This window comes from Crinia signifera, chromosome 8 (genome assembly GCF_055691185.1).
Source record: "Crinia signifera chromosome 8, ASM5569118v1, whole genome shotgun sequence".
Taxonomy (NCBI): domain Eukaryota; kingdom Metazoa; phylum Chordata; class Amphibia; order Anura; family Myobatrachidae; genus Crinia; species Crinia signifera.
Genome location: NC_139224.1, coordinates 98254220 through 98272618, shown reverse-complemented (window position 1 = coordinate 98272618; position 18399 = coordinate 98254220). Strand labels below are relative to the sequence as shown.

The 18399-nt window shown below is 42.8% G+C and overlaps 1 protein-coding gene across 1 annotated transcript in view; it reads right to left on the bottom strand.

Moving 5' to 3' along the window:
* Positions 1–13779, bottom strand: part of KIF14 (kinesin family member 14) — a 76458-nt gene extending 62679 nt beyond the window's left edge. The window contains exons 1-3 of the mRNA XM_083156857.1: positions 13654–13779; positions 11123–12129; positions 6059–6313 (exon numbers count right to left, since the gene is read on the bottom strand). Of these exons, the coding sequence (XP_083012983.1) occupies positions 6059–6313; positions 11123–11994 (1127 nt within the window). The 5' untranslated portion in view covers positions 11995–12129; positions 13654–13779. The remainder of the gene's footprint in view (positions 1–6058; positions 6314–11122; positions 12130–13653) is intronic.
* Positions 13780–18399: the final 4620 nt, after the last annotated feature.

Below are 18399 nucleotides of genomic sequence, written 5' to 3'. Positions count from 1 at the left end.
CAGGAGTTAGAGAAACACACTAATACATTGTAGGAGTTAAAAAAAAAAAAAAGAAGGGGGAAGTGTGAGCTTAACAGTAAATTCATTTTTTTAGAACAATATGTCCAAGATGGTTTGTACCCCATAGGAAGAAGGAGAAATAAAAATCCTTTATTACAAAATAAATATTAACAATTTGATTTGGTTGGTAACCAAAGTACAAAGGATCAGCTCTACCACTGCAATTCACATTTAACTGAGGGAGATCCAACCCGGGTTTTCTGAGGATGTATTGGGAATCACTGGTTGATTAGCAGCACCTGGTGCTTCCTGTTATGTGTGTGTTCAAGACAGAAAGTTGGTTTTCCCAATGGCAGTTAGTGCCTGGGAAATAGGCTTGCGGGGGTCCAGGGATTAAGTTAGGGATTCTTTGGAAGTACCGTTATTGTGAGAACTGCCATGCTGTCACTTAACCAATCTGTTATCCTGGAATGCTGTCTACCTGCTAAGAATAAAGAACCAGACTTCACCTTTATGGATGTATGTGATAGATAGATAGATAGATAGATAGATAGATAGATAGATAGATAGATAGATAGATAGATAGATAGATAGATAGATAGATAGATATGTTTGGATGCAAATGGTACCCATATTTCTTTATCCCTATAGAAATTAGGACCTGTCTCCTCCCAGGAAGATAACAATATGGTAATAGGAAAAATTCCCTATAAATAGAAACATGGTCACACATTCTACACTGACCCAGGGGACCCTTATTTGTCCATATGGGTACCTTTATTCTTGTACATATACACTAATACATATATTTGAAGTTAGGCCCAAAGAGTCTCTCTCAGAAGGTATCCCGTTCTATATCAGATATAACACCCACAAGAAATCTTTCCAATATTACATACAAGAAATCTTGCCTTATGCTAGGTCTGCCCACCATGTATGGAATCAATTTTAAAATTCTTATATATAGAAATGGTACAGATTGAATGGAGGTGGAATAGCGGCATCCAGTATAGTTTCCACCTTCCCTTCCTTTTTTAAATATATTCATAACACTTCTAACGACACCAAATATATTGCCTTATATGAAATGAGGCATCTTCACACACTGAACATTTTTTTATTGACAAAAACAATAACTCTGTGGCCCAGGGGTCACACAAAAGAACTGGTACAAATTCTGGTGGTGAACGGTTTTTCTTTTAGCCAAGCTGCAGCTTCCTATCAGAGGAATTGTGTACCTCTAGTATCAAAGAGCAAATAATTGGTATCCAGCTAAAGCTGGTACCTCTAGAATCTGCGGCACTGGGTGGTATTTTCCGGGCTATAGCGGGCTCCCAATACGCGTTTCTCCACCAAAGTACTCTAAAGGCGGAGAAACGCGTATCGGGAGCCCGCTATAGCCCAGAAAATACCGCCCAGTGCCGCAGATTCTAACATCTACATTCCGCATAAAGGGGTTCTCTGTGCAGGAGACTACGGACTGAATTTTGTACTGTCACCACCTGGAGTCGGTCCCTTCCAAGTAAGGTGGACCATCCTAAAAAGGATTACAAATTAATATTGGCTCAGATAAAGGGAGGAAGTCCGTTCTAACATCATCCAAGAAATCTCTGCAAGGAACTTTATAGCACAATAAACACTGGGACTGGCAACTATACAATGCCTCTGATATATATCGAACACTCATTATGAAATAGCCTCAGTATAAAAATATACTCAGCCTCGCCATATTTCTGTGTTATATGTCTTGTGTGTTAGTTGTTTTTACTATATTGTATAAATGAATTATACTTTTTAACCCCTTCCCGACATTTGACGTACATGTACGTCATGGTCGGGAAGTACTTCCCGACATTTGACGTACATGTACGTCATGACTTCTAACTGTCACTGCGTCTAGAGACGCAGTGACAGTTAGGTGATGTCTGCTGTCCCTGACAGCAGACATCCCCCCTCGCCGCCCAGGGGGGGCAGGGGTGCCCCCCCCGGTCGGCGATCGCTGTGATTGGCTGTTCAAATCTGAACAGCCATTCACAGCGTTTCCTGTGTTACCGGCGGCTAAGCCGCTCGGTAACACAGGGATCGGTGGTGATCGGTGCTGTCAAGTACAGCACCGATCACCACCGATGTGCAGCCCCCCCTCGAACCTGCCGGGCACTCACCCGGCAGCAGCAGCAGCTCCCCCGGAGCGTCTGGAGCGCACGCAGCGCTGCCCTCCTCCCCCCTCCCCCCCGCAGCAGCAGCAGCAGCATCAAGCTGCAGAAAAAGTTAAAAATGAAATATATGCACTGCAAAAAATATATATATATATATATATACACACACACATACATACATGTATGTATGTATGTATGTATGTATGTATGTATGTATGTATGTATGTATGTATGTATGTATGTATGTGTGTGTGTGTGTGTGTGTGTGTGTGTGTGTGTATATATACCGCACCGATTACCACCGATCGCCAGCCCCCCCTCCCACCCGGCAGCCCCCCTCCCTCCCACCCACCCGGCTGCCGCAGCGCCAGCACCCCTCCCACCCCCCCGCCAGCCGCAGCGCCAGCCCCCCTCCCAAAGCTGGTGACTAAAATGGGGTCACTTGTGGGGGGGTTCCACTGTATTGGTGCTTCGGGGGTCTTGCTAATGCGACATAGCACCCACCATTCATTCCACCACCAAAAATCACTCCTTCCCTTCTGAGTCCTGCCATGCACCCAACTGGTATTTTTTGGTCACACGTGAGGCATTGCCGTACTCGGGAGAAATTGGGGCACAGATTTTGGGGTGCTTTGTCTCCTTCATTCCTTGTGAAAATAAAAAATTTTGAGCCAGAACTGCATTTTTCTGTAAAAAATTACATTTTTTTACACAAAAATGCAGATCTGGCTCAAAATTTTTCATTTTCACAAGGAATGAAGGAGACAAAGCACCCCAAAATCTGTGCCCCAATTTCTCCCGAGTACGGCAATGCCTCACGTGTGACCAAAAAATACCAGTTGGGTGCATGGCAGGACTCAGAAGGGAAGGAGTGATTTTTGGATTTTGCAGCACAGATTCTGGTTGAATGACCCCCGAAACACCCATACAGTGGAACCCCCCCACAAGTGACCCCATTTTGCAAACTACACCCTTCAGGGAATTCATCAAGGGGTATAGTGTACATTTCAAACCCCCCGGGGTTTCACCAATTTTGATACAACTGAGCTGTGAAAATGAAAAATTAATTTTTTTCATTTTCACTGCCCAGTTGTACCACAATTGATGAAACCCCTGGGGGTTTGAAATGTACACTATACCCCTAGATGAATTCCCTGAAGGGTGTAGTTTGCAAAATGGGGTCACTTGTGGGGGGGTACCTAACTTTTAGCATCTTATGGTGCCTAGAAACCTACATTGTGCCTAAAAAATAATCTCATAAAAAGGAGGCTCCAAAATCAAGTAGGTGCTCCTTCTATTATGAAGCCTGTGGTTTGGTCACCGTGCACACTAGGGCCACATATAGGATATTTATGAAAACCAAAGAATTGGGGGAATCAATTTTTAGTCACATTTCTCTAGTAAAATCTACTGTGTTCCTTAGAAAAATGTATTAAAATTGCAAATCTGCAAAAAAAATGAAATTTTGAAATTTCACCTACACTTTCTTTTAATTCCTGTGAAACACCTAAAGGGTTAACAAACTTCCAAAATGCTGTTTTGAATACTGTGAGGGGTGCAGTTTTTGAAATGGCATCATTTATGGGGGTGTCTCACATACAAGTCACTCAAAGTCACATCATAACTGACCTGGTCCCTAAAAAAATCAGAGTTTGAAATTTTCTTGAAAATTTGAGAATTTGCTATTCATATTTGAAGCCTCCTAGTGTCCAAAAAAATGAAAAGGAGGTTGAAATAATGATTGCAACATAAAGTAGACATATGGTCTTTGTTAGTTATTAACTATTTTGAGTGGTATGTTTATTTGTCTCACAAGCAGAAAATGTGACATTTTGCAAATTGCAAAATTTTCCATTTTTTCACGACATTTTGGTATTTTTCACAAAAAAACACAGACTGTATCGACCCAAATTTACCACTAACTTGAAGTACAATGTGTCACGAGAAAACAATCTCAAAATCACTGGGATAAGTAAAAGCAAAAAAAAGTTATCCCCACTTAAGTGAAACATGTCAGATTTGAAAAAAAATGGCTCTGTCAGGAACGCAAAAACTGGCTCTGTCAGGAAGGGGTTAATAAATAAGTGATATCCCAAATATTGGTATCTTAATGTTTTTTGGTTAAGCAGAGGTACCAGCTTTTAGCTGGATACCAATTCTTTGCACTTTTTTATTAATAGTATGTGGTCAATTCTATATTGTTCTTAATATACATTTATTATGTCCCTGTTTGCAGTAACACGGCCCCCTCTCACAGAACAGCCCGGCGACATGTAACAGGTACAGGGGGACAAGGTTGCTAAGCAATGTATCAACAGAGTGGGAGTGGCGTAATTGGACCACTTTCCCCTTACTGCACAGACCGGAAGCCACGATAGACGCCAAGCAGCCGCCCCGCGTCACGAGGTTTGTATTGTAACTTCTGTTTGTTCTGCACACCTGGAAAAAGTGTTATCAAGCCCCGATACGTTGGTCTCCTTACCTATAAAGATTTTTTTAAATCAAATTACTCGTGGAGTGCCGCTTTTTGTAACATCGCCACCTGCTTTATCTATACATCTCCATCCAACTACTCCTCACCTCTATGAGGTGAAGTACTGCCAGTGACCATTATAGGCTACTCGACAGACCATATAACTACTTTGGCCCTAATACGGCCTACACACATGCCGATATTAAGGCATTTTCTAAGCAATTTTGCTTAGTTTGGCAAAGTCGCTTAGCAAATGCCCTCACATCGGTGTATGTGTGGGGGCTGTATCGGCATCCGTGCGCGTCCCCGCGCGTCTTTATCGCTGGCCGAGATTGATGGACAGTGTCCATCAATCTCGGCATCGGCAGTGTTCTCCCACCGGAGAACACTGGCGCTGTCTGCTCGCTTAGCACACAGAGCTGACAGCTCGCTCTGTGTGTGGGCTGTCAGCTCTGTGTGCTAGGCGATAGCGGCGCAGCACAGCCCGACCTAGCATAGCTAGGTAGCCCTGCACACATCGGCATGTGTGTAGGGCCCATTATTCAGATCTGATTGCAGTACAAATTTGTTTGGAAAATGGGCAAAACCATGTGCACTGCAGATGGCGCAGATTTAACATGTGCAGATAGTTAAATTTGGGTGGAGTGTGTTGAAACTGAAATCTAAATTGCAGTGTAAAAATAATGCAGCCAGTATTTACCCTGCACAGAAACAAAATAACTCACACAAATCTAACTCTCTCTACACATGTTACATCTGCCCCACCTGCAGTGCACATGGTTTTGCCCATTTTCCAAACAATTTGTACTGCGATCAGATCTGAATAACGGCTATTGTGTGCAAAAAAAAAAAAGTAATAAAGTGAAAGCAATTTTTGCAAGGACACTGATCTGTTTCAAACTTGCTGGATATGGAGGGAGGGAGCTGTAAAGACAGATTGGAGGTAAAAGCAGTAAAGGGCCTGGGGGTGCAGTGGACAGTGTGTGGGCTAAAGTGAAAGTTCTTTGCAGAAGCCTTTATATTGATAGGCTTTTAACTAGTAAGTTCTGATACAGAGGAATCCTAGACTGCACAGATTCTAGGAGGCCCATGGCTTAAGGTGCGTACACACGGGGGCGATTTTGTACAATATCGCGGGAAATATGGTCGCTAAGCGATCATATTGCCCACGATGGGCGTGTGCACCGGCGATATATCGCCAGGTGCGCGCTCCTGTTTTTACCCCTGTAGTGATCGCTGGTCGCAGGAACATGCTCCTGCGACCAGCTGATTACCACTGCCGGGCTCCCCCGGCAGTTTCTTTATCATCAGCTCAGCAATATATCTCCCCCGTGTGTACGGGGCTTAACAGTTAGAGCATGTAAAAACAAGGATTGTTTTATGCAAACATTGATAACTAAACATGCATACAATTTATTTATAAACATACGTATATGACTTTCCAGATCCAGTCTGACCATAGGCAAACAAGCAGGTGTTGTATCCCAGGAGAGACCACTCTAGTAGAGGAACAGCCAGCTTCTCATACACCTTTTCTTGACCTGCATAGTGGGGATTGGATTTTTCAAAGGACCAAAAAGAGAAGTCATATTGAAATTTGTGTGTTTGCTTGGAGTCAGGGTGTTGTACAATGATCTCCTGGCCAGTCACAGAGACCACTTGCATGTCATTTTCATTTATTTCCCTAAAATAATAAAAATGATGTTAAGGGATGTACAAAAGATTGAAACACACACAAAATTATATTCTGGCTTTTTTTATTTATTATCCATTACAGTATAAATAATGCATTATTATGTATGGTACTTGTTTTCCTAGCACGGCCACAATCGCGGGCATCGTGTACCTTAAAGTTAAGGTACACGATGCCCCCGATGGACCCGATTTCCTTTGACATCAGGTCCATTTTGCCGGCAAAGGCGAAATCGCGGGCATCGCGTTGTTCGCGACCATTAACATTGCCCCCGACGCGACCGACGCGATGCCCGCGATTTTTCCATAGACTTCAATGTTAAAATAATTTTTAACATTGAAATCGGGAGCATTGCGTCGGTCTTGTGCCATTATAATGGCACAAGATGAGATGGACTTGATTAAGTCCATCTCACATAGGAAACAATGTGAAATGGGCCAATATGACCCATTTCACATTATATATGGCCCCGTCGTCACCCCACGATTGACGCGAACCCGAAGCGTGGCGAGCGGCGGCGGTGCGCGTCCTCTGACCTTTTCATTCCCCTACTATCCACGTCGGCGTGGAGTTGAGAATATAAAGTGTGGCGAGCGCAGCGAGCCACCGGGCCCGAAGCGTGGCGAGCCCCGCGAGGGGACGCGTATACCTGTGAAGTTATACGCGTCCGCTCGCCACGCTTTGGGCTCGGTGCGCTCGCCACACTTTATATTCTCAACTCCACGCCGACGTGGATAGTAGGGGAATGAAAAGGTCGGAGGACGCGCACCGCCGCCGCTCGCCACGCTTCGGGTTGGCGTCAATCGTGCCATGGGGTTCAGAGTGTAAAATTGGGGGTCTAGGGAATATTTTACATTGAATCCAATGTAAAATCGGGTCCCAGGGACCCTATTCACATTTGATTCAATTAAAAAAATCGGGTCGGTCGCATGCGATTTGGTCGCATGCGATGCGACCGACGCGATTTTTCCGACACGACCACCCCAATGGAAATCGGTGTGGCCGTGCTAGGAAACAAGTACCTTATGTATTAAGTGTACCTATTTGCCTGTAACAATCAGCATGAATTATACAGTATTTTGAGCATATAAGGAATTCATACCCATTTATATTTCGTTTAGAACCACAGTATTAATGCAAAACATGGTAGGATTGGAGGATTTACCATCCGGAAGGATGCTTCAGAAGCAAAGAACACTTCTACAGGAAATGTATGCTTCTTGCCCTCTCCACCTCTACTTATTGACTGGGTCACTCCTTTGTCGTCACTCGACAGTGTGACCCTTCTGACTTCTCCAACTCTCCCTTCCACCTCTCTGACCACCATCTACTCTCTGTTACCCTCTCATCTCCTCCCCACACCAAGACCAACCCTCACCAAACACAATCTCAGATCTCTGTACCCCACTATCCTATTCTCAAATCGATACACTCATTTCTCCTCTATTCACCATGGCCCACACCAACTAGACGGGCTCCTTCTATAACTCCACATTCGCCCCTGCACTCTATTCAATTGCAGTCATTGCCTTTGTCCCCCTCTGTCCGCACTAAAAAATTACCTGGTTCCTGCAAAAAAAAAAAATTCACGCACTACTGGGCACCTCTGGAGAAAATCTCACTTTCTGGCAGATTGTCTCTATTTCAACTTTATTTATAGTACGGTTCTAGCCTGGTTTAGCTGTTACCTCACTAAGCACTCCTTCCCTTTGCCTGCCTTCGGCTCCACCTCACCCCCCTTCCATCCTCCCTGCCATGATCCCCTGGGGTTCTGGCTAGGCCCCCTTCTATTCCCCTTTGATGGGTTTACTCATAAGCTCCTATGGCCTTCAATACCACCTGTATGCCGACAACACGCTAAAATAATTTTTACACAACAACACCACCAATTCTCCTCTCCAAAAGCTGTTATCTGCATAAAGGCCCATACACACTAGAAGATATTGGCATCAATCTCGTTCAGAAAGGGGCTTCTGAAAGATATTTATGGCAATATCTTCTAGTGTGTATGCCTAATATCTTTAACAATGCCCCCAGGCTCATTGGACATGCAGGTCAATTTGCCAATATTGCTCATGCACCCATCGTTCAGTGTGGATGCACATTATCTCATGATCAGCTTAAGGGAAATTATTCACCAATATCTTTTGTCTTTCATATCTTCTAGTGTGTATGACCAATTTGTGTCTGTTTTCCATGTTTAGGAGCAAATGGTCAATTGTCATTTGTTCACATAAATTTTCATATTTGCATTCCAACCAGCCAGATTATCTTTCCAATTTTGTAGTGTTTAAGTAAAATCAAGCTAAACCAACAGCAAAGGCTAACATGTAAGTGAAAAGAAAGAAAGAAGATTGTGTTAGCTGTGCCTACATATAATTATAAATTGCTCTCTCTCGGGACTTTATTCAGACCTGATCGCAGAACAAATTTGTTTTGGAAAATGGGCAAAACCATGTGCGCTGCAGGTGGGGCAGATGTAACATGTAGAGAGAGAGTTAGATTTGTGTGAGTTATTTTATTTCTGTGCAGGGTAAATACTGGCTGCATTATTTTTACACTGCAATTTAGATTTCAGTTTCAACACACCCCACCCAAATGTAACTCTCTCTGCACATGTTACATCTGCTCCACCTGCAGTGCACATGGTTTTGCTCATTTTCCAAACAAATTTGTTCTGCAATCAGATCTGAATAAGGGCCTCAGTGAGATCTCTCCTGTTCATTTTCTTGATTGTCCCAGGTGTTTGTTTTCGCTAGCCATATATTAAAGGATTTTTTTTAAATAAATGCTGATGTGCAAAAAGCCTCTTTATACATAGGTGTTCATAAAGAAATGCACAAGGCATTTTTTCAATCCCGGAAAATGCAGGATTAAAAAATGCTCAATCCCAGAATTGCCGGGATCAGTTTCACTATAAAAAAAAAAAAAAAAGGGAAAGGAGATGTCCAGGCCACTTCAAATTTGCATTGCCTGGCCCGGCAGGCGGCTGGGACAACAATATGGGTGGGCAGTGCGGCTGGAGACTGTGCAGCGTGACCAGGTCACGCTGCATAAAGCAGTATAGACGAGGACGGTAGAAGCTGGGCAGTGTCTGAGCGAGTGCTAATCCCAAAATCCCAGGATTGGAAACTCCAATCCCGAAATCGAAATCCCGGCCAAATTGGGGCCAAATCCCAGGATCCCGCCGATCCTGGGATTGGCCACTCTTGTACCATTGTTTCTTTATTATGTTATACAAGTCCTGTTTAGAATCCTCCCTGAAATGTATCCGTCTTTGTATCACTACACCTTTGTATGGTTATTTTACTCCAGAGATTTATCATTCTCACAGAAGGGCCCATACACATTATGCAATATTGTACACAATTGTAACAATTTGGTTCAGTTCAATATTGTATAATATGTGTACACGATCTGTCGTAAGATGCACACTTCCATGCAATTTATGAGACATTGGGGGTTATTCTGGTTCACTCCTTCTGGCAAATTCCTTCTTAGATGGAAAAAATCATGTGCACTGCAGGGGGGCAGATGGAACATGTGCAGAGAGAATTAGATTTGGGTGAGTTATTTTGTTTCTGTGCAGGGAAAATACTGACTGCTTTATTTTTACACTGCAATAGAGATCTCACTTTGTAAAGTAAGTAAAACCCACCCAAATCTAATTCTCTCTGCACAAGTAACATCTACCCCACCTGCACTGCACATGGTTTTGTCCAACTAAGAAGGAATTTGCCAGAAGAAGTGAATGAGAATAAACCCCATTGTCTGAAGGCCAACACAAGAAATAAGTCGACAACATGGTTGACACAGGAAAAGGCCAACATGAGTGTTTCAAGTCTATGTCAACCCCAATTAGAGCAATGCTCACTCGGCATGCTTCAGACACTTATCCGATCCAAAATGTAGCGCACATGGACTGTCAAGTATGAACAAGTCATCTGGATGAAAAAAAAATTGTAAAAAACTCATGTCAACCTTTTCATGTGTCGGCCATTGGCATGTTAACCTATTGCTAGTGTTGACCATTGGCATCGTCGACCTAGTGCATGTCAGCTTTTTGACCATGTCAACCTGCTACCAGTCGACCAATAGTGGTCAAACAGTAGACTGTCAACCAGTACCATGATTTCACTCATATGTCATAAAGGTTGTTTTACACAAGCATTTGGACCTCATTGGGTCATTAATATAGTCCTACAAAGCACCCCATGAAAGGAACACATTTTCATTTAGCTTGTGTTTACAATTCTTTGTTCCTGGGTGCACTCCTCCAAATATAATATATAGAGGAACAGATTCCTAATTATTGATACATCAAAATGGATGGTGATGGACTATTTGTATTATGCTTAGAATAATTCTGTGCAGACATATCTATCTTTAATACCTTGTATTGTTCTAATGTGTGCTCACTGCGGACCACTTGTGGTGACATAAATAAAATGTAATAATTAGTGTGGCGAGCCCCGCGAGGGGACGCGTATTACTATACATGTATTCCGCGTCCGCTCGCCACACTATCTAAAATCAACTCCACGCTGACGTGGATAGTGGGGGTATGAAAAGGGTCGGAGGATGCATACCGCCGCCGCTCGCCACGCTTCAGGTTGGCGTTGATAGTGGGGGGGGGGGGGGATTTAACATTGTAAGGACCCATCAGGGTGGTTGTACAATAAAAAATCGTATCGCATACCATATTTAGTCTGGTATAAATAATAATGTACCCTTATTATTATTATACTAATAAATATAATAATTATTTATCTCAAGAGAATATACTGTAGTTCTACTAACCTGGTACTGAATGGTCTGACTCTTACTGCCACAGTCACTGCACAGTTCTGTGCCTTGTGAGGATCATGCTCAGCATTAGAGGTTAAGCTGCTAGACTCATCTTTCACATGTAACGGTACAGGAGGTAAGCTGGATTCCAGAATCTTTTCTGCAAGGTCAACTGTAGTAGGGTTCTTCCTATTGGCAGCTGGTAGAGTTCCTACTGGGCGCTTTGGTGTTAACACAGGGCTCCTCATTTCGCGAATAGATGCAGACCTCGGCAAACCAGAGGCCCCGTTCCTTGGTGTTTTTGGTTTATCTACACTCGCATTTCTTGGTACAGCCGTCTTAACACCATCATGCCCAAAACTATTTGGACTGTTCATCAAATCCTTTCCTTTTATGGCCTTGATGGTCTGAAGCCTCACATCAGCTGAGGTGCCATTCACAGGCAAATTGTCCGATTTTAAAATAGATTTTAGTTGATACGATTTCCCATTTACACTACTTAAACCCTTGCTCCTTAATTCAGGCTGACTGGAGCGCTCTGTGCTGGTTGTTTTTGATGGAGGTAAATTAGATTTTACATCCTGCTTTTCCAAAGCAGGCTTGAGGTTAACACCTAACTTCTTGCTGGAGTCTTCTTTTTCAATGGAACCAGTTCTTATCCTCCTCTGTAAAGTCAGACGTTTGTCAGGTTCATCTGACTGAATGCTATTGCAGTCTAGTCCCTGTTCCACTTGAGGAGACCCCTTGACAATAGTCTCCCTTCTTTGAAGCTTTAAAGGAGCCTCTGCGTTCATCGTTATTGGAGATGCAGTACTTCTACAGTCAGAAATGATATATGTACTGTTTTTATCTCGGTTAGCTGGAAGGTGGCCTCGATGCAACATTTTCTCTCACAAATTGTTAATACTCCTTCCTTTATTAATGCGGATGTTAATATCAATAATACATTCTCCCTTTACAGGTGACTCTCTAGTAATGCCAGAAGAAAGCAAACTCATATTTTCAAAGTCATAATTTTTCTAGAAAAAGAAAGAGGAAAAATTACTAGAAGGTCATACAGAAATATCCAGTAATACTATGTCAGAGGTGATTCAGGGGTTCCGACAGGAAAGCAAAGAAACGGTACATGCATAAGATATTTGAAACTTTACATAATGTCCAGATGATATAATATATCAGAATTTAGTGTTTGACTACTGCACTACCTGGGAAAAAGTCAAATGTAGATGTTTTTTTGCTCTGTTTTCAGCATAAATGTAAAAGTCGCCTATGTCCCAATGACACAACTAAAAACAGCAATAAATCAAAGTGCTGCTTGAGTAGTAGCAACTTGTTTATATACAGTATGATCACTAGGGGGTAAAAACCAGAACGGACTCCCAAAACGATGTAACGGACAGGGTCCATTCAACAAACTACCATTACAAAGCTTGTAGTACCCCATCGGATGGGGGCCCCTGTGACACCTGTCGCGAGGGAGTTACATCGTTTTGGGAGTCCATTCCTTTGTGTGTGTGAGGGGGGGGGGGGGGGGGGGTGGTAAAGGATTACAGCCTCCCTGTATGGTCTGGGGATGTGATGAAAACCAGGATGGTCTGGACCACATCACAAGGATGTAATCACTTCTGCCTCATTACCCCAGTGACAGCTATCATAGGCACCCCTCAGACAGGACACCACAGCTCCGGAATGGAGCCTGTCTGGTTCGGCGTTCCAGGGTATGGTCCATTTAATTATTTCCCTCTTGAGTCCCACTAAAATATTTTATAGTTTTAAATGAGGCTTTAAAATCAATCCTTTACATTTTCACACCGGTAATAGTGAATCAAACTGTTTTAGCAGAGACCAGACTTAATACCCAGCCCAGTGGGCAAAACAAACAATGTTTACCAATTACAATCATGTTATAGTCAGAATCTTTAATCTGAGTTTTTACACAATTATGTGCAAAATGCTGAATTTGTACAAATGATTGCTTATGTATGGGGTCCTTTATGTAAGAAAAACACAAATGTGGCAGGAATATAAATACTTAAATAAATACTTAAACAGAAGGAAGGTTTAAAAAGGCAAATTACTCTGTCAGAAGTACAGGAGATATAGGTAATTAGATAAATGAGAAAGCCCATGAAGTGGATACAAGCATACTAAATATTTGATACAAAACGTATACAATCACTCACAAGCTATTTCTGCAACAGTAAGTTACTATTTTGTACAACTGGCCATAAATATTAGAGTGTATAAAGTTGATCAGCAGTTCCGAGAATTACACGTCAAATAAATGTGTAGCAGTCACTGTAGTGCACGTAGATGTTAATTACTATTCATGTATATTGCTACAATGAAGTTATAATAGGCTGCGTAACTACATCTCCCAATGATCACATCCCTATGCAAGATCACCAGCAATGTAGCAGCCACATTACATGTCATTTCGCTGATCTGCAAGCGGTGTACACAATAACACAACAACTGCACCCTGGCCTGGCAGCGAGCGCTGTGATAAAGCACCATAGTAAATAGCACCAGTGTTTCCTTACCGTCATACACACGCCGCTATAAGGGGGCAAAATCCTCTCCGTCTCACCTTCTTCCGTTTTCCAGCTGGCGATTCATTTCGAATTCCCCTCTCCATTCCGATTGGTTAAACCTCTGTCATGACGTTAGGATTAGATCACGTGGCAAATAAAGGAAGTACAGTAGGCGGCAGCGCCGGCCATCTTTCTTGTGGGTAATCAGCTGCTCTTTCTCAAATGTAAGGTGTTTGGTGACTTTGGTCTACACTGCATCGTTGGCTGAGGAGTGGGTATCGTTTGTGCATTGTTTATAATGAGCCACATTTATGTGCAAAATAATATAAAATTCAGATTTATGAGAGATTTATAAAAACTGAGCGCAGTTTAGGATTGTTTACTAATAATTATATGGGGAAATATACGATACAAGGGGGTCTTTTTCCTTGGAATCAGATAACATGGATGGAGATAAAGTACCAGGCATTAAGCTCCTAATTGCATACTTGCCTACTTTTGAAAACTAGTTTGAGGGAGATTAGAATTGGTAGGAGAATTTTGTGCACCGCCTTATTGAGGGGGCGTGTCATGCTCCACCCAAAGGGCGTGTCTTGTTCCAAATATGGAGAGATTGTGAAAATATATTGTCAAAGAGGCATCTCGAAGTGTGGGTGTGTACTGCTACATCTGAGAGGAAACTTTTAAAATTACTTATATCCAAATGTAGATGAGCCCCAGAGCAGTTAGTAAGAGCTACTATACTTGGTAAAGTGCTGGGAAATGGCGCTGATGATTCAATGTAAATGTATCTGTCTCTCATTCCTTTTTTCCCCAAAAATGTACCCATGTAATGTGGGCTAGGTGAAATGAGGGAGATTGCTAGACTAATGAGGGAGAGAGGGAGATTGGTGTTATTTTAGGGAGTCTCCTGTAGAATGCAGGAGGGTTGGCAACTATGCCTAATTGCCATGTTACACCATACCTCCCAAATGTCCTGATTACAGCTGAACAGTTCCGCTAATTGGAGACTGTCCCTTTGTCCCGCCTGCAGGTCACACAGTGATTGTTGGATAGATGCCATGCGCATGGCATCTTTCAGTGCAGAGAGGGAGCTGGGGGCTGCTCAGGCAAACCGCGGACCCTTTCGCCTGGCCAGCCAGCCCTCCAGTCAGAGCCCCACCCCCATTTCAGGAGCAGCAGGTTCTCCTTCCTCTAAAGTACAAGTTGCAAGTTGGGAGGTATGTCACAGGCGGTGTTTAAAAAATGACAGGAGCTGATTGGTGGGTACTTTATCTCTGTCTTAAGGTGCCCATACACGCACCTATTTTCCCGGTGCAATGTATGTGATGAGATGCGCACTCCCTCGGCATCTCATCTCACAGTACAAAAAGTATGTGCTGCACATACTTTTTGTACTGTCTTTTGATCGCATCGTATGCACAACGCATGCAATGCGATGCTATTTAACACAAAACGCACTGCAAAATTGGTGCGTGTATGGGCACCTTTAATAAATAACTTAATAAGACTTAATAAATAACCCTCACCTCAAGCTGGGTACTCATTAGCATACCTCTCAACTGTCCTGATTTTCGCAGGACAGTCCTGTTATTTTTTTATTGGGGGGGGTTGGGGCATTCCTGCGTCCCACCCGGGCCAACAGTATCCAACGGTGGGGGGGGGGGGGGGGGGGCAGTTGGTTGTTGAATATATACTGTAGTAGATAAGGCACACTTTTTCTTCAAACTAATTGGTTTTGACAGGTCCACGCCCCTTTTATACAGTTTGTCCACGCCCTTTTATACACTATGTTATCAAACTTGATAGCGTGTGATAGCCCGTATCACGTTTGATATCAAAGTGGTATAAATAATATTAACCCCCGTATTAAAATATAATTGGTTTGATACTGTAACTTCATACACTGATATTGGTTATGTGAAATAACACATATATAAAGTACGCTTAATGTTATCTTAATCAGCTGGAAGAATTTCTAAACATAATGCTAAAAAAGTTGTTAGAAAAATATGGTATACAACAGATATATAATTCGTAGAAATGTAGATCTTGTTTTATATCAAATTTGATTTGTGTAGGATGTCGCGCAACGCCGATCATCAAAACAGCCGGCTGAAAGCCAGGTATTATAACGTATTAAAGCCGGGGAGTTTTTGCGGCTTTGATAAATATTATAAAGCTTTGAAAAATAAATTTAAAAGATCCGATGTGAGAAAATGGTTACAAGAGCAAGACGCGTACACATTGCACAAACCGGCTAGAAAAAACTATAAAAGGAATATGATATGCGTATCGGATATAAATCAACAGTGGCAATGTGATTTGGTATCGCTCATAGATCTGGCAAAGCACAACGACGGCGTAAAATACATACTAACCGTCATCGATATATTCAGTAAGAGGGCCTGGGCTGAAAGTCTGACTGCTAAGAGCGCGACGACTGTCGCTAAGGCTTTTGAAAAATTATTCCAACAGGGGGACGTACCGCGGAAACTACAAACCGATAATGGTAAAGAGTTTCTAAACAAAGTCCTAAAAAAGTTGTTAGAAAAATACGGTATACAACATTTCACAACCAATAATGATGTGAAAGCAGCCGTTATAGAACGCTTCAATAGGACTTTAAAAACACGAATGTGGCGATATTTCACGGCGAATAATACATACCGATATATAGACGTTTTACAAGCGTTCATTACCAGTTATAATAACACATACCATAGAACGATTAAGCGGGCGCCGAATGAGGTGGATGGCTCTAATGCGCTGGATGTCTTCAAGACGATATATGGCGATTACTTTAGAAGTAAGAAAACAAAGGCTTGTTTAGCGGTCGGGGACCACGTTCGTATCTCAAAATATAAGGATATATTTCAGAAAGGTTACGAACAGAGTTTTTCTGAGGAAATATTTGTAATACGCGGCGTGAACACTAAAGGACTTAAGCCGCTTTACACGTTGGAGGATCTCTACGGGGAGGCTATAACGGGTAGTTTTTACCCCGAAGAACTTCAAAGTATACCGAAAAACTATAATAGGATTTACAAAGTGGAGAAGATTTTAAAAAATAAGACGGTTAGAGGGAGGAAACACGTATTAGTCAAGTGGCGTGGATACCCCACAAAATTTAACAGTTGGGTCGCTGCATCGGAGATAAAAGATATATAAACAAAGAGGAAGATGGATGACAAACCCTTCTACATAACATTGCCGAGTAACGCCTCAGCCGATACATTTCCACAAAATAAGATTTCTGACTATACCACAAAGTTAGCAAGGCCTATAGACTTAAGTGGAGATTGGGAAGTAGCTCTTACAGAAATACAATACCCACACACCTGGAATACAATCGATGTGCGTGATTGTGTGTTGAAAATAACAAAGTGGGATGGGACGAGCGGTACAGCAACGAGGGTTTGCGTTAAACCGGGGTTTTATGAAACCATCGGGGCGTTACTGTTTTCTTTCAACGCTGAAATTGACCGACATAAACTGGATGGTTTAAAACTATTGTACGATCCGCTTGAACGAGAGATAATCATCGACAACAAGGCGATGTACAACATCACAGCCGGTCCTAAATTGTCGAGAATACTGGGGTTATACCCGAAAACTAAGTTTTTAAAACCGTGCGCCGACATCAACGGCGGGCAATATACGCTCTTCGTGTACACAGATATTATCGAACATCAGAGGGTCGGTGATAGTTATGTTCCGTTGTTGCGCACCGTTGAAATAAAGGGCCGTAACAACGAGATGGTCACTATACGGTATGAGAAGCCCGATTATGTTCCGTTGTGCAAGACGCATTTTGATACTATAGCCATAGAGATAAAGAATGATCAGAACGAAAACATGTCATTCAAGTTTGGGAAAGCGAACGTGAAACTACATTTCAGACGCCGCAAATCCGAATTTTATTAAAGACAATGGTGGCCGTTAAAAATTATGGGGACCCGGGGCTCTACGCGCAATATTATAAAACACAGGCCGGTAATGGATTACCCGGTTTTCACGGCAGCGCGTATATGTACGGGTGCGGTTTAGGTGGAATTTTTCGAAGCCTGTTCAGAAAAGCGGTACCGCTTTTCCGAAGAGGGCTGGCGATAGCAAAGCCCCACGTGAAGAATGCAGCACGCAACATCGCGAAAGACGTCATCGGACAAGCCACAGCGGCTGTTGTGAGCAAAATACACGACGCAAATCAAGCGAAGCAAGATGGATCAGGTTTAATCTATGCCAGGAAAGGGGCGGCTAAAAATAAACGGAAGCGGGCAATACGACTTCCGACATGGTGCAGACCCCTTTTAAACAAAAAACGGAGCAGACGCGGCTTAATTAAAAAAAGGAAACCGAAGCGAAGGGTCGGTGATATTTTTTAAGCATGTCTTTCATACACAATGAATCCATGGAATGCGCAAAATCTGAACTTGACCTTTTTGACGTACCACCGACGCAGACCAGCGTAGAGAAAAGCCTCTACGTCGAAGTTCAACCTTTGGCGGCATTATCCGAGACCGCGCCGCTTGAATTCTACATAGCGGCCAGCGGTGAACACTACTACGATCTGAACAACACGTTGCTGTACGTGACCTGCAAGATCGTACGGCCTGATAACACGGCTATACCTCAAGACGCCAAGGTCGCTCTTATTAATTACCCCATAGCAACTTTATTTAGTCAGGTTGATGTCACTTTGGGCGATAGGCTAATATCGCAGTCCAATAATCTTTACGCTTATAGGGCCTACAT